The following is a 15,263-nucleotide window of genomic DNA, read 5'->3' as shown; positions in this document are numbered from 1 at the left end:
CTGGTGTGCTTCTTCCATGTGGGCTTTGTTGCTTCTGAGCTAGATGGCCGCTTGTTTATCTTCAAGCCTTTAAGACCCCAGACGCTATATCTTTCAGTGGGTGCCCACCTTCCTGATATGATCACTGAAGACAAATATGAGACGGTAACTTTTGATGGATGTAGAAAGCTTTGTCTTTCTCCCATGGAGCAGCAGGTGGTTTTGAATACTGATTTCTCAGGTAGCAGCAGCCCAACCCAATAACCCACTATACCACTAGGGTGTTTTTTCTATATCATCTTTGATGATTCTATATGAAAGATGAAAATAGCAGCAAATCAATATTGAATATATATAATATATAAATATATATGTATTTAAAGAAAAAATACACGTATGTGTCTATGTATATATTTAAAGAATTCGCATTTGTATACTACTGGAACCCTGGTGGTATATGGTTATGCACTGAGCTCTTGATTTGTTGAAATCATTGAGTGCTGACTTGTAAAAGAGTTGAACATATTTTTTGCTTAAAAATATCTTCTTCATTCTACTTTTTGATAATGTCATGTTAATTATTAACATTTAACAATAAATTTAAATACTAGAAATATGTTGAACATAAGTTGAAGTGTGTGTGTGTGTGTGTGTGTGTGTGAATTTTTCTCTCACTAATGTAGTTTCCTTTGGATTTTTACTTGATTTCTTTTGGTCTGATGACCTGTGATGATATATATATGACTGATTTTCTTTTTCAGTAAATGCATTAAAATTTTTTTTAATAAATCATGTTATTGGGGCTCTTACAGCTCTTATAACAATCCGTGCATCAATTTATCAAGCACATTTGTACATATGTTGCCATCATCATTTCCAAAACATTTTCTTTCTACCTAAGCCTTTGGTATCAGCTCCTCTTTTTTCTCTTCCATCCCCCACCCTCCCACCCTCGTGAACCCATGATAATTTATAAATTATTTTTATTTTCATATTTTACACCATCTGCTGTCTCCCTTCACCCATGTTTCTTTTGTTTGTCCCCGGTGGGTGGGATGGGTTATACATCAATCATTGTGATCGGTTCCCCCTTTCTTCCCCTTCATCCCCCAACATCCCCCTTACCCTCATGGTATTGCTACTCTCATTATTAGTCCTAAGGGGCTTATCCGTCCTGGATTTTGTGTGTCATGACTCTTAGTTGTACCAGTGTACATGCTCTGGTCTAGCTAGATTTGTAAGATAGAACTGGGGTCAGGATGGGGTGGAGGGGAGGAAGCATTAAAGAACTACAGGAATGTTGTGTGTTTCGTCAGTGCTCATCCCTTTCTTGTGACCTGTTTGTGAGGAGATGTCCGATTGTGTGCAGATGAGCTTTGGGTCTCTATTCCAATCCCCCTCATTTGCATCGAGATTAAATGCATTTTTTTTACAGTAAAGGGGAATAGGAATCCCTCATTTTTACCTTGTAGATAAAACATTGTTGTTACGTGCCATGGAATCAGTTCCAACTCACGGAAGCCGTAAGTACAACAGAACAAAGCACAACCCAGTCTTTTGCCATTCTCACAGTTGTTTCTATGTTTGAGTCCATTGTTGCCCCCACTATGTCCATCAGTCTTGTTGAAGGACTTCTTCGTTTTCACTGACCCTCTGCCAAGCATGATGCTCTCTTCGAGAGACTGGTTTCTCTTGATGACATGTTCAGAGTATGTGTTAGTCTAGGTACTTTAGAGAAACAAATCCACAGAAACTCATGTATAAGAGAGAGTTTTATGTAAACGGTACGTGCACATCAAGAAATCTTCCCAACTCAGTGCTGCCCAAGCCCACAAGTCCAACATTAACCCATATGTCCGACACCAATCCACAAAGTCCTCCTCCATCTCACAAAATGCACACTATGATGTAGAGTGCAGGAGGAAAGCCAAATCAGTGAATGTATAAGTTATCTCAGTGCTGGCCGGGGTCTCCACACTTCTGCTCCAGCACCCAGGGCTGCATCGGGGTAGGTCTATGTGGCTTCTCCTTAGGGGGATGTCTTGGAGGAAGTGAGCCTTGCCAGCTGAAGCAGGAACTGGCTAAGGCAGCTGCAACCTGGTCCAACCATCAGAAAGCAAGAGACCCGAGAACTCGAAAGGAGGCTCACTGAGCCATTTATCACTCAGCTCTTCAATTAACCCCACATGTGTTTATCGGCCAGGTTGACGCAATAAACTAACTAATTCAGAATATGTAAGGCCAAGTCTCATCTTCACTTCTAAAGAGGCTTCTGACTTTACTTCTTCAAACACATATTTATTTATTCTGTGGTAGTCCATGGTGTATTTAATATTCTTTGACAATAAAAAAATTCAGAGACATAAATTCTTCTTTCATCTTCTTTATTCATTGTCTAGTTTTTGTATGCATATGCATATTAAAATACTGTGACTTGGCTCAGGCACATCTTAGTCTCTCTAAAGTGCCATCTTTACTTGTTTAACATTTTAAAGAGATTTTTCAGCAGATTTGTCCAATGCAATAGACTATTTGATTCCCATAATGCTTTCATAAATATTGATTGTGGAGCCAAATAAAGTTGATAATTTTAACAACTTCAATCCCTGTTTATTGTTGATGTTGCTTATTGTTTCAATTGTGAGCATTTTGCTTTCTTGATGTTGTGTAATTCATAGTGAAGGCTGTAGTCTTTGATCTTTATCAGTAAGCTCTTTATTTTATTTTATTTTTTTTTAACAATGGGGAAGCTTCAAGCTTTGTTTCTAGATAAGAGTCTGGGTCAGTTGCTCAAGTCAGACTTTGTTTTTTACCAAACTATTTTATTAGGAGCTAATCCAGACATCATACCATTACACAGTTCAGTCATATCAAGCAGTATTGTACATTTGCTATCCCATGAGTTTCAATACAGTTTCTTCCATCTTGAACTCCTTGCTATCAGCTCCTCCTTACCCCACACCCCTACCTTCCCTGCAGTACCCCCAAGGAACCCTTATTCTAGTTATTCTGTAGATTTACCTATGCTAGGTTTCATATATCATATATACTCGAGTGTAAGCCGACCCGAATATCAGCTGAGGCACATAATTTTACCACAAAAAACGGCATTAAAAATGTGCTGGAAAACTCTGCTTATACTTGAGTATATATGGTACCAAAAAAAACGTAGAATAATATAGCATAGAAAGCCAATAAGTCTACCCCAAATGACAAAATTCAACAAAGATAAATCCCCCCGAAAAAAGATTTTTGTAAAAAAACCCAGAAAATATTGAAAACCAGATCAAGCTCAAAGTGTATTAAAAGGGAAATCATATGACAAGGTTTTAATCATTCAAGTCAGATTTAACATTTTAATCTACTTTAGTCATCTCTCCAATACTTTCTGTCTGATAAGTAGGTTATTCGCATCCCTCAATAATGGTGAGAGGGAAATCACTGGAGGCTTATTCCCTGTGTAGATCCTGCAAATGTATTTCGGGCTTCCACTGTCATCCACAGCCTTCTGCACACCAGAATCTCACAATTTGAACTATGATACTATTCCCTTCTTTGGATTTGGCTTATATAATTTACAATCCTTGCATCACGGATGTTGGTTTGCTTCTTCCAAGTGGGCTTAGTTGATGTCTCACTTAGATGGCTGCTTGTTGGAAAACAAGCCTTGAAGACCCTAGACCAGTGGTTCTCAACCTTCTTAATGCCACAACTCTTTAATACAATTCCTCATGTTGTGGTGACCCCCCAACCATAAAATTATTTTTATTGCTACTTCATCACTGTAATTTTGCTACTGTTAGGAATTGACGACCCCTGTGAAAGAGGCCTTCGACCCCCAAAGGGGTCACAGCCCACAGGTTGAGAACTGCTGCCCTAGACATTATTCTTTCTGATAGCCAGGCGCCATCTGATTTCTTCACCACACTTTGCTGTAGAATCCATATCTTCTGTGTTTCCTTCATGAGGGCGATTATGAAGCAGGGCCATGTTATAGTAAGAACAATTGTTCTTAGATTATAACTAGGGTGGATTAAGTGTGAGCCCATCAATAAACTCTAAGTCTTCTTCACTTTCAGAAATCAAAGCTGTGTCATCTACATATTGCAGGTTTTTACTGAGCCTGCCTCCAATTCTGATTCCTTGCTCTTTTTCATATAGTCCAGCTTCTCAGATGATTTGCACAGCATACAGATCGAATAAGGTGAAAAAGATACAACCCCTGATGCACTTTCTGATTTTATACCATACCCCTTTGTGTTGTTCAAATGACTTCCTCTTGATCTATGCACAGGTTCTGCAGGAGCACAATGAAGTGTTGTGGAATTCCTGTTCTTCTCACTAGGCTCCATAATTTGTTATGACTCACACAATCAAATGCCTTTGCGTGGTCAATGAAACACAGGTAAATATCTTTCTGGTATTCCTTGTTTTCACTCAAGATCCATATAACATCAGCAATGATATCTCTCATTCTATATCCTCCTCTGAAACCAGCTGGAATTTCTGACACTTCCTGTTGATGTACTGCTCTGATTATCTTTGAATTAGTAGGTCCTTTGAGCCCTTTTAATGATAAGCACTATAATGAGAATAGTCATATTTACTCTAGGGAATCAGTGCTGGGTGGATGCTTTTAAATAATGAAAAGGTATAAAATATCTCTTTTAATACTGTTTTTGTTTCATTAAAAACTCTCTTGAGTTACTCCAGGCATTGACTAGCTTCATGCTTGAGAATGTCTATTCTGAATTTCTGTTTTGCTAGTAGTTATTCTTGTAGGAACTCTTCTTTGCAAGTCACTGATAGAGATGGAGAGCAGGAGGAAACTACTCCAGAAAACAGGTAACATCACCAAACATGAGAGGGAGAGATGTGCCCTGTTGATTATCTGTTCTATATAAGGAGTTTTATATCATTAAAAAAATTAAGTCTTCTCTCACCCTTACCTTCTACCATCAAGTTGATTCCCACCCAGGATGACCCCATATAGAATTTCCAAGACTGCAAATCTTTCTGGGAGCAAATAGCCTCATCTTTCTTTTGAGCGAAGCTGGTGAGTTTGAACTGCTGACCTTGTGGTCCACAGTCTAGTGCTTATACAACAACACCAAGGCTTCTTAAAACCATATCCACTGGCATAAAGTCAATTCCAACTCTTAGTTTACAAGGCTGTAAATCTCTGTAGGAGCAGGTAACCTCATCTTTTTCCTGTGGAGTAAATGGTAGATTTGAAGCATCAGTCTTGCAATTAGTAGTTCAACACTTAGTGCTACCAGGGCTCCTCTCACTCATAAAAGCTCCAAACACACACTGCCATTGAGTCAATTCCGACTCTCAGAGACCCTGTAGGACAGGGTAGAACTCCTCCTTTAGCTTTCTGAGACTAACTGTTCTCAAGAGTAGAAAACCTCATCTTTCTCCCTCAGAGCCAGCTGATGGTTGGTTTCCAACGCTGCCCTTGTGGTTAGCAGCCCAATGTGTAACCGCGATGCCACCAGCATTCTTTTTCTTTCCCATAGACCATATTAAAAATTTTTTTAAATCTAATATTCTAATAGTAAGTTTATATTTTCAATGGGAACATTTGAGTTCCCTGGGTGGGGCAAATGGTTAATATGCTAGGTTGTTAGTTTGAGTCTTCCCAGAGACACTCTTTAAAAAAAACAAACAAAAAACTTTATTGTCAATTGATGAAGCTTTATAGAACAGATCATAGTTTTACATTCAGCAATTCTTATGTATGTTATTTCAACTCATCTGTTGCTGTCCTCTTAATGTATTATTTATCTCACTTCCTCCCTGTGTTTCCTGTTTCCAGTCAACCTTCTAACATTTTCTCCGGTTAAATGCTGCCCTTTTGATGTTAAGTGGTTGACTTTTCTAGCACAGGGGTGAATTCAGTGTCAGATATGAAAATTTATTTAAAAGCCATAGGCCCAGGAGTTCTACTAGTTTCTATCCAACTAGTAAGTCTGGTCTCTTTTATGATTTAGAATTTCGTTCTACATTTTTCTCAAGAACCTTCTAATGTTATCTTTTTCAGAGTAGTGGTAGTGGGAGCTAGACACCATCGAGTTCTTCTGACTTCAGAGTTGTGCAGGTAGTGTTTGTATGCCCCATTAATCCATTGGATTAACTGTTTCCAAGTGTCTTTAGTTTTCAGGAAACCAATAGTTGCACCATAAAGAGCCGTGCATGAGTTTTTAAGACCTTAGTTGCTGCTTACCTTTAAGCAGGATGCAGAACATTGTGTTTGTGGACTATGTTATGCCAATTGACATTGATGTACCCCAGTACTATGATCCTGAGCTCCCAGGCTCAGTGACTCATTCCCTTTCCTTCTTATGTTTTAAGAAGTGTTCGTAATTCTGTGCCTTGTATGTTCAATCACATTCATGAGTATGTTTGCAGCAAATAGTCACTGTTAAACCTGTGTATATTCATAGGCATACTCCTACTCTTCCCTCTTGTGCTCATTCAGTCTGCATGTCTATCCAAGCATTTACTCATAATTCCAAGTTACTGCTGGATTGTTGGACTTTTTTTCCCTCCCTAATGATCATAATAGGAGGAGGACAAGGTTTCTCTCGTAAAGAATTACAATCTCGGAAACGCACAGATGCAATTCTACTTTGTTTTGTAGAGTCACCATGAGTCAGAATGGACTCCCTGGCTGGGAGCGAGAGAATAATAACACGTTTATTACTGGGAGAACTTGTCTACAGCCATACACTGATTGTGAAGATATGTTTAAGCACATTTTATTTTTAACAAACTTGTGCATGTATGAACTGGGACCTTCGTAGCAATTCTTTTTTATTCCCCCTAGTATTTTATTCAGCGTGACATTTTCATCCTTCATCCATGTTGTAGCATCCTTCAGGACTTCACTTCTCTTTTGGCTGAGTAGTATTCCATTGTGTATATATACCACATTTTATTTTTCCATCCATCTGTTGATAGGCTGATCAGTTGTTTTATTCTTTGGTTTTTGTGGAAAGTGCTGTCTATCTTGGTGTTGATCATATCTCTTCTGACTCCCAGCATATCAGTGAATTCTCTTGGCTCCACTTTTGAAATACAGTGAAACCTGTGAGAGCCAGAACTCCATAGCTGCCATGTTTTTCTGGGTCTCAAAAGTTTTCCACCTGTGACAGGGTGCATTCTGACCACTGTTCTGTTGCTTTAGTGGGAAATATTGTAGTTTTCCTACTCTGAAAAGTTTGTACTTTACACGTTCTAGCTTTCACACATTTTACTATGTATCTGAAGTTTGATTATTTGTTATTATGTCATCTCCTTTTTGGTACCATCAGTCTTTTTTTTTCTTTCTTGTATTAACCTCCTCACTAGTTTCTTAGCATATCTTGCCCCAGTAGAGTTTATCCTTAATTCAGGAGCCAGTAAAACTTAAATTATATAATGTCATTCTACGATCTAAACCCTTAGGTCTTCCTTTTTCATTTCCACTTACATGGCCTTCAATGTTCTACACAGTCCATCTGCCCATTCACTTCGCCCTCTGTTTGCCCCTAGCTCATTTCACCCTAGTCATACTTGTTGCCTTACTATTCTTGGGACGTGTTACACATACTCCTTCCTCAGGACCTTTGCTTTCACTTTGCCCTTTGCCTGGCATGCTCATTTCCTTCAAGTCACTTTTTCAGATCTTCTCAGCAAAAGCTTCCTTGAACATTTTAAATGAAACATTACAATCTTCTTTATTTCTAATCTCCAACACTTTCAAACATACTATATAACACCCCCCCCCCTTTCTCTCCATCTTACCCCCTTTGCCAGGAATGTAAACTCCTAGGAGAGTTTTTGTCTGTTTTGTTTATTAATATATCTCCTTTAATATTTGCTCAACTCCTATTTATTGAATACATGGATGAGCTATTTATTTGAAAACATCAAAGGAAAGAGTCATCCTGAACCAATACATGAAACATTGTATTATTGAACAGTAATATAATTTCCATGCTTAACTTCTTTTAAGTAATTTAATCATTTCCCGTATATGCATAAAAACTTAAACTTTTGCCTAGTCTTTATTTTTAGCTATTTACTAAAATTTTAAAACCCTGGGGATTCTGCCCCCTAACTTCTCATAGCTCTTACTCAGTTTAATTCTTTGAAGTAAATTGACATATATTATCATCTCATAATATAAATACATAAAATAAGACTTAACCTCAGTGTTTCTTATAACTTTTTGATACTAAATTCAGTTGGCATTAACAGAATTATCTCCCGTTTTGTTAGTAAATGGAAAATTCTTTAAATTGCTTAAATTCTAATTTGCTAAAGCATAAGCAAGCATGATTAGATTAAACAGTAAGAAAATGGAAGATATCACTTAGAAGAAAAAATTAACAGCATTTATTGAAACATTAGATATAAGAAAGAAGGAAGACTCAAACTTATGTTGTAAGTCAAGACTCTGATTAATGAAGGATCTTACTGTTAAGGGAAATAAGAGATTTGGGGCAAGCAGAAAGGTGTTTTGGGGTTTGAGTGTTGTGTTCACGTTTGGGTATCTTATATCTTTGGAAAGGGTAGAATGACTAAATGAAGAGATTTTTCTATTTGGAAATAGAGAATTCAGGGTTAGGTAATGGTAATGATATTGCTTTAAGAGATAATAGCTGAAGTCATGAGTGGATAAGTTTTAAATAAATAATAGAAGAGTGAAGGTAGTGATTAGTATCAAATGCCAAAGAGAAATTAGAGATGAAAACTCATTGAAATTTAGTCATACAACGATAGTTTAAGTAGAGAAAGTAGCTTAGTAGATTAGACTTCTTTGTCTAATCCATTCATTTTGCAAATAAAGTGAGACTCGGCAATACGAAATAATATGCTAAATTGCACACTGTTGTTGGTAAGTCAATTCCAACTCATAGCAGCCCTATCTACAAAAGAATGAAATACTGCCCAGTCCCACGCCACTTGATAATTGTTCTCATGTTTGAGCCCATTGTTGAAGCTACTCTGTGGATCCATCTTGTCAAAGGGCTTCCTTTTTTTCGCTGCCCCTGTACTTTACCAAGCATGATTACCTTTTCCAGGGACTGGTCTCTTGACATGTCCAAAGTATTTGAGACATAGTCTCTCCATGCTTGCTTCTGAGGAACAGTCTGGCTGTACTTCTTCCAAGAAAGATTTGTTTGTTTGCTCTTTTGGTTATCCATGGCACGTCCAATATTCTTCACCAGCACCAAATGCAGCGATTCTTCTTCAGTCCTCCTATTCAGTGTCCAACTTTCCCATGTATCTGAGGCCATAGAAAATGCATCAGGCGCTCCTTAGTTCTCAAAGTGGCATCTTTGCTTTTCAATACTTTAAAGAAGTCTTGTGTAGGAGATTTACCCAATGTGATTCTTAGTTTGATCTCTTGACTGCTGCTTCCTTGAGCATTGACTGTTGATCCAATGCTTCAATCCTTTCTCCATTTATTGTGATGTTACCTGTTGATCCAGTTGTAAGGTTGCTTGTTTTTCCCCGAGTTGGAATCCATAGTGAAGACTGCGTTCCTTGATGATCTTCAGCAAGTACTTCAAGACCTCCTTACTTTCAAGCAAGCAAGATTTTGTCGTCAGCATATGGGAGATACTGTTAATAAACCTTCCTTGAGTTCTGATGCTGCATTCTTCTTCACATAATCCAGCTTCTCTGATTATTTGCTAGGCATCCAGATTGAATAAGTATGGTGAAAGGCTACATCCCTGATGCACATCTTTCTTTATTTCAAACCATGCAGTATGGGCTGCTAACCACACAGTCAGCACTTGGAAACCACCAGCCACTCCATGGGAGAATGAAGAGGCTTTCTACTTTGGTAAAGAATTACAGTCTTGGAAAACCACTGGGACAGTTCTACCCTGTCCTATAGGCTCACCATGAGTCAGAATTGACTAGATGGTGGTGATTTGGGACTTTGGAGTATTCCCTTGTACTGTTCTTAGAACTGCCTCTTGATCCATATACGGGATCTGTATAAGGACAATTAAGTGTTCTGGAATTCTCATTTTTCTCAAGGCTATCCATAGTTGGTTATGATCCACAGAGTTGATTGCATTAGCATTGTCATGTAAACACAAGCAAATGAACCTCATCCTGAGTGAGATCCCAGGGGTTCTCCTTTAGCGGATCTTCAAACCTTCAGGCAAGATGCGTGATAAGCCAGATTTGTCTGAAGTGGAGAAGTTTGACAAGTCAAAACTGAAGAAAAAGAATACTGAAGAAAAAAGTACTCTCTCCTTGAAGGAAGCTATCCAACAGGAGAAAGAATATGTGCAAACATCATAAAATGGAGATGTTCTCCCAGTAGCAAATTGCAACATCGCTTGAGTGTTGTCTTAGGGTGACAGGCTTCATTTTGTAAACCTATGTGTTTATAGAGATTTTAGGAATTTTCTGATGTCTTTTTCATATTCTCTGACTGAGGACAGAGGTAGCCAATAATAATGGTCCATCATCTTTGTTTGAAAACTTCCCATTGGTGTATAACTGTCACATGGCCCATGCTATCAATGAATCCAGCATGTAAGATCTTTGTGTGTGTGGTTCCTGCCTTCCATACAGGATATGCCATTTTCAACCTCCAATGGGTACCTCCGTCACTCAAAAACTTCCATGACATTGCGTGCTTTTCCTGCTTCTCACAGTTTATTTTCATTGTTAATGTAGCACTAAAATAAAAAATATAATCATTTTTTAAAAAACCACACAAGCAAACATTTTTCTGGTATTCTCTGCTTTCAGCCAAGATCCATCTGACATCAACAATGATATTTCTTGTTCCATGTCCTCTTTTGAAACTGGCAGATTTCTGTCAATATACTGCTGTAATCATTCAACAATGATGATCTTCAGCAAAACTTTACTTGCATGTGTTATCAATCATAATGTTCTATAATTTGTACATTCTTTTGGTTACCTTTCTTTGGAATGACTACAAATAGGCGAATGAGTGCTTCCAATGCCTTATCACCTTGTTGAAACATTTCAATTGGTATTCTGTCAGTTTCTGGAGCCTATTTTTGCCTAATGCCTTCAGTGCCGCTTGGACTCATTTCTTCAATATCATTGGTTCTTGATCATATGCTACCTCTTGAAATGGTTGACTGTCAACTAGTTTTTTTGTATAATTACTGTATTCCTCACTAGCTTTAGTGATTGGTGCACAGATTTGAATAATAGTTATATTGACCGGATTTCTTTGTATGCAAGAGGATATTATACTATCTTACAGCATTATACTGCAAGATAGATCTTGAAAGGCCTTTTTAGATAATGAATGTGACATTGTTCTTCTTGAATCTCTTTTCCAGCTTAGTAAACCATATGATTTTTTGATTCAAAATGGCCAATACCAGTCCATCTTATACCACTAATGTCTATAATATCAATCTTTATGCATTTCATTTTTAACAACTTTCAGTTTTCCAAGATTCATATTCCATACATTCCAAGTTCCAATTATTAACAGATATTTACAGCTGGGTTTTTTCCCTCTCATTTTGAGTCTTGCTTCATCAGCAAATGAAGGTCCTGAATGCTTTACTTCTGAAGGCTTTAATCCATCCAGTTCATTGGTCGACTCCTCTGAGAAAGCAACTCTTCTGCAGTCATGCTGAGTGCTTTCCAACTTGAGGGGCTTATCTTCTGGTACTATACCTGACTGTTCTGCTGCTGTCCATTAAGTTTTCCTTGGCTAATTCCTCTGACATGTTTAACTTATTCCTCTTCATAGTCTGGAAGCTTTACTGAAACCTGCTGGTATTTAAAATACCAGTGCCATAGCCTCCAGCTTCACAGCCACACACAGACCATCACAGTAAGACAAACTGACAGACAGTTGATGGATACACAGCTTATAAATGACAAACTAAGGTAGTGATCCTGATTCCTACAGATTTCTGTTTTTCTCATTACATTGGCAAAGTGATAAAACATTAGTGAGAAATATAGTTTCACTCAGGATGGAAGCTGGATAGCAGAGTTAAGACAGTGAAGTTGGGTATCAGGATGGAACTAGTAAGTATGGTCAATTTCTTTGAGAAATCTGGTAGTGAAAAAAAGGAATGAAATGGATATAATTGGCAGGGGCACTAAAGTCGATCAAAGTTCTTTGGTACCAGAAATACCCTTGCAGAGAACAAGGGATAAAAGTACTTCTTTCTAGGAAGATACAGTGACCAATTCAAAGTTTAATGCATCGGCAGTGGAGCTAACTATAGTTTTAATACTGAAATTGATGTTTTCTACATAAAACCATACTACGTATTCAATGGCCAACCTGATTCTGTCTGAAGAAGAAGAGTAACTTTAATGGATGTCATTTTGTTGTAAGTTGTAGATTAGTGATGTGATTGGCATCTTGGAAATATATGACTTTGTATTTTCTTGTTCTCCAGGCCACATGACCTATAAACTCTAAATCAGGAAGATTATATGTGATGTGAAGATTTTAAGTCTATAGTGTCCTAATTTTTAATATCTTAAGAGTTGGACTGCTAGCTAACCTCAAGATGAATGGTTCAAACCCAATGTGGGAGAAAGGTGAAACTACCTGTTCCCGTAAAGATTGATAGCCTCAGAAAGCTTATATAGGGTTACTATGAGTTGGAATCGACTTGACAGTGGGTTTTTGTTGTTGTTAATTACCATTTTGATGATGTTAATTAAGTTATTAAACTAACCAAACCCAGTGCCTTCACCACTCCTACTCATAATGACCCATACAGGACATAGTGGAACTGCCCCATAAGGTTTCCAAAGGTTGTCAATCTTTGTAGAAGCAGATTGCCCCATTCTTCTCCGATGGAGCAGCATCAAGTGAGCTCAAACTCTTGGCCTTTTTCTTAGTGGTTGAGCACATTAACCACAGCATCAGCGGACTTCGTATGCTATTAAAGAACCCAGCACAAGAGATACTCGGTTCTAATTTTAAGACATAGTGTCATACTGGAAAGAATTTTTAGTGAGATTTGATGAATATAGAGAAAGTAAATGCTACCTAGGAGAAAGAGAAAGAATTTGCTTTTATTTTTTTAAGAGCTGGGCCAGCAACAGGGGTGGGGATTTTATATGACTGTTGTTTATTAGAAAATTGATCTTAAGAGACTTCCTTAACTTTGACCAAGGAAAATTAAAATATGAGACATCTTTTATATTTGTGATGGTATTTTGAAGTCTTAGAAGCCAAGTCTGACAGAGAGTTGAAAGTTGGATATGACATCTTGTTTCTGCTACTCACTCATTTCTGAAAGCATATGGCCATTGTGGTCGAGCTCTTGCTGCTAGAAAGAGTGTGGAAGAAGGAGACAGAGAATTCTGTAGGTCATTAAATTCGGAATGAATTGCCAAATCAAGATACCTTTGTTTGTTGCTGGATTCTCAAAACACACACACATACACACAGACTTTGTTAGGGTGGAGTTGTGCTGTTTCAATGATTTCTTTGAAAGGTGTGTATTACCTTGACTAAGGAGTAGAACCACCATTTGTCTGTCAGTTTATCACAGTGTGGTAGCTTGTTTATGGCTGTGATGCTGGAAACTATGTCACCAGTATGTTAAATATCAGTTGAGTCTGTAAGCAGTGGAGCTTACAGACTAAGAACAGATTACAAAAAAGGAATAGGCTGTCCACTAATGAATGATTAACCACTGAAAATCTTAATAAATAGCAGCTGAACATTGTCAGAGATAGAGCTGGAAGATGAGCCAACTCCAGTCACAAGACACATCTGACTTCTCAAAGTGGAGTTGACCATAATAACATGGATGTAATAAAACCTTTGGGACATTTATTTACTTATGGAACATGACTCGTTGGTGCAAACATCTACTAATAACTTGAATGTGGAATGTACCAAGTATGAAACTAGAAAATTTTGAAGCTGTCAAACATGAAATGGAACATATAAAGATTGATATCTTAGATATTAGTAAAGTGGCATGAACAGATACTGGCCCTTTGACTCAGACAATCACGTGGTTTACTATGCCTGGAATGCCAGTTTCAGGAGACATGATAGCACATTCATTGTTAAAGAGAACATTTCAAGATGTGTTTTAAGTACAATGGTCTGTGATAGGATAATTATATCCTTAAAGGAAATAAATCAAACAGTGTATTACATTTGGCAGATATGCTGCACAAACCCTCTTCAAAGTGTTAAAGAGCAAGGATGTCATTTTGAGGACTAAAGTGCACTTGACCCAAGCCATAATGTTTTCCGTCACCCTTATCTGCATGTGAAAGTTGGAAACTAAATAAGAAAGACTGAAGAGGAATAAAATTTTGGTTCTCATGAAGAATATTGAAAATATCATGGGCTATCAGAAGAACAAACCAGTCTGTCTTGGAAGAAGTACAGTCAGAATGCTTCTTGGAAACAAGAACACCTTATCAGGAGAAACCAGTCCCTGGCAAAGGACTTGGTAGAGCGGCAGTGAAAAAGAGGAAGACCCATGACATTATAGATTGACACAGTTGGGCTCAAACTTAACAATTGACCGGGCAGGGCCAGGCTGTATTTCCTTCCCTTGTGCATAGGATCACTGAGTCAGAACCAACCTGACAACACCAAATAATTAAAAATAAGTTCTATACTTGTAGCAATTATTAAACACTTTACACTTGACTGGTAACTGAGCGGTTGTTGATTTGAAACCACCCAACAGTACTGTGGAAGAAAAGTCCTGCAGTCTGCTTTCATAAAGGCAGTACAGCCCAGGAAACCCTGTTTCAGCAGTTGTACTTGTAGCACACAGGATTGCCAGGCATTGGAAACAACTTGATGATTGCAAAAGATAACAACAACAAAGATCAGATATAAAATTAAACCTATACTGAAAGGTTGAAAGTATATTTAGTCGTATTTCATCAATAGGGAAACAAAGGCACAACCACAATTGCATAGTTATAAAATCATAATTAAAACTCCCACCTCTTTCCAATGCTCTTGGCCTTAATGTTAAAGGGAAAGTTTGCCCAGTATTTGAATTGTTGGGTTTTTCCTTATAGACACATAGTCTTAATATACTCTAGTATAAAGCGTATGTACCTGAGAATATCCAAATATTTAATTGCTGTAATTTGTTTTTAGAACATTTCAGTTTAGAAAAAAATGTGTCTTGTTTATTTTTTTTGCTTGCTAAGCATGTGTGATTGTGAGAGGCCTTTAGTCTGACTGCCCACATGGTCTGGACTAAAGAACTAGCAGTTTGTTTGAGAACAAAAGAGAAGCAGGGAAAATAGGGTTTTTT

General features: G+C 37.7%; 2 protein-coding genes across 4 annotated transcripts in view; both read left to right on the top strand.

Moving 5' to 3' along the window:
* TMCC1 (transmembrane and coiled-coil domain family 1) overlaps positions 1–15,263 on the top strand; it is a 170,068-nt gene that overhangs the window by 58,182 nt on the left and 96,623 nt on the right. The gene's annotated exons all lie outside the window — the stretch shown is intronic.
* On the top strand, positions 10,156–10,293 carry LOC101654706 (thymosin beta-15A-like). Its single transcript, XM_045289824.1, has one exon. It carries the CDS (start codon positions 10,156–10,158, stop codon positions 10,291–10,293), a length of 138 nt encoding a protein of 45 aa, XP_045145759.1.

This window comes from Echinops telfairi, unplaced genomic scaffold, assembly GCF_000313985.2.
Source record: "Echinops telfairi isolate 266 unplaced genomic scaffold, ASM31398v2 ScPeMD7_31;HRSCAF=116, whole genome shotgun sequence".
NCBI lineage: Eukaryota > Metazoa > Chordata > Mammalia > Afrosoricida > Tenrecidae > Echinops > Echinops telfairi.
Note: the sequence above shows the minus strand (reverse complement) of the source record. Positions and strands in the feature narration are given on the sequence as shown.

Coding starts and splice junctions, on each gene's coding strand:
- LOC101654706 (XM_045289824.1), top strand. CDS start 10,156: ATGCGTGATAAGCCAGATTTGTCTGAAGTGGAGAAGTTTGACAAGTCA.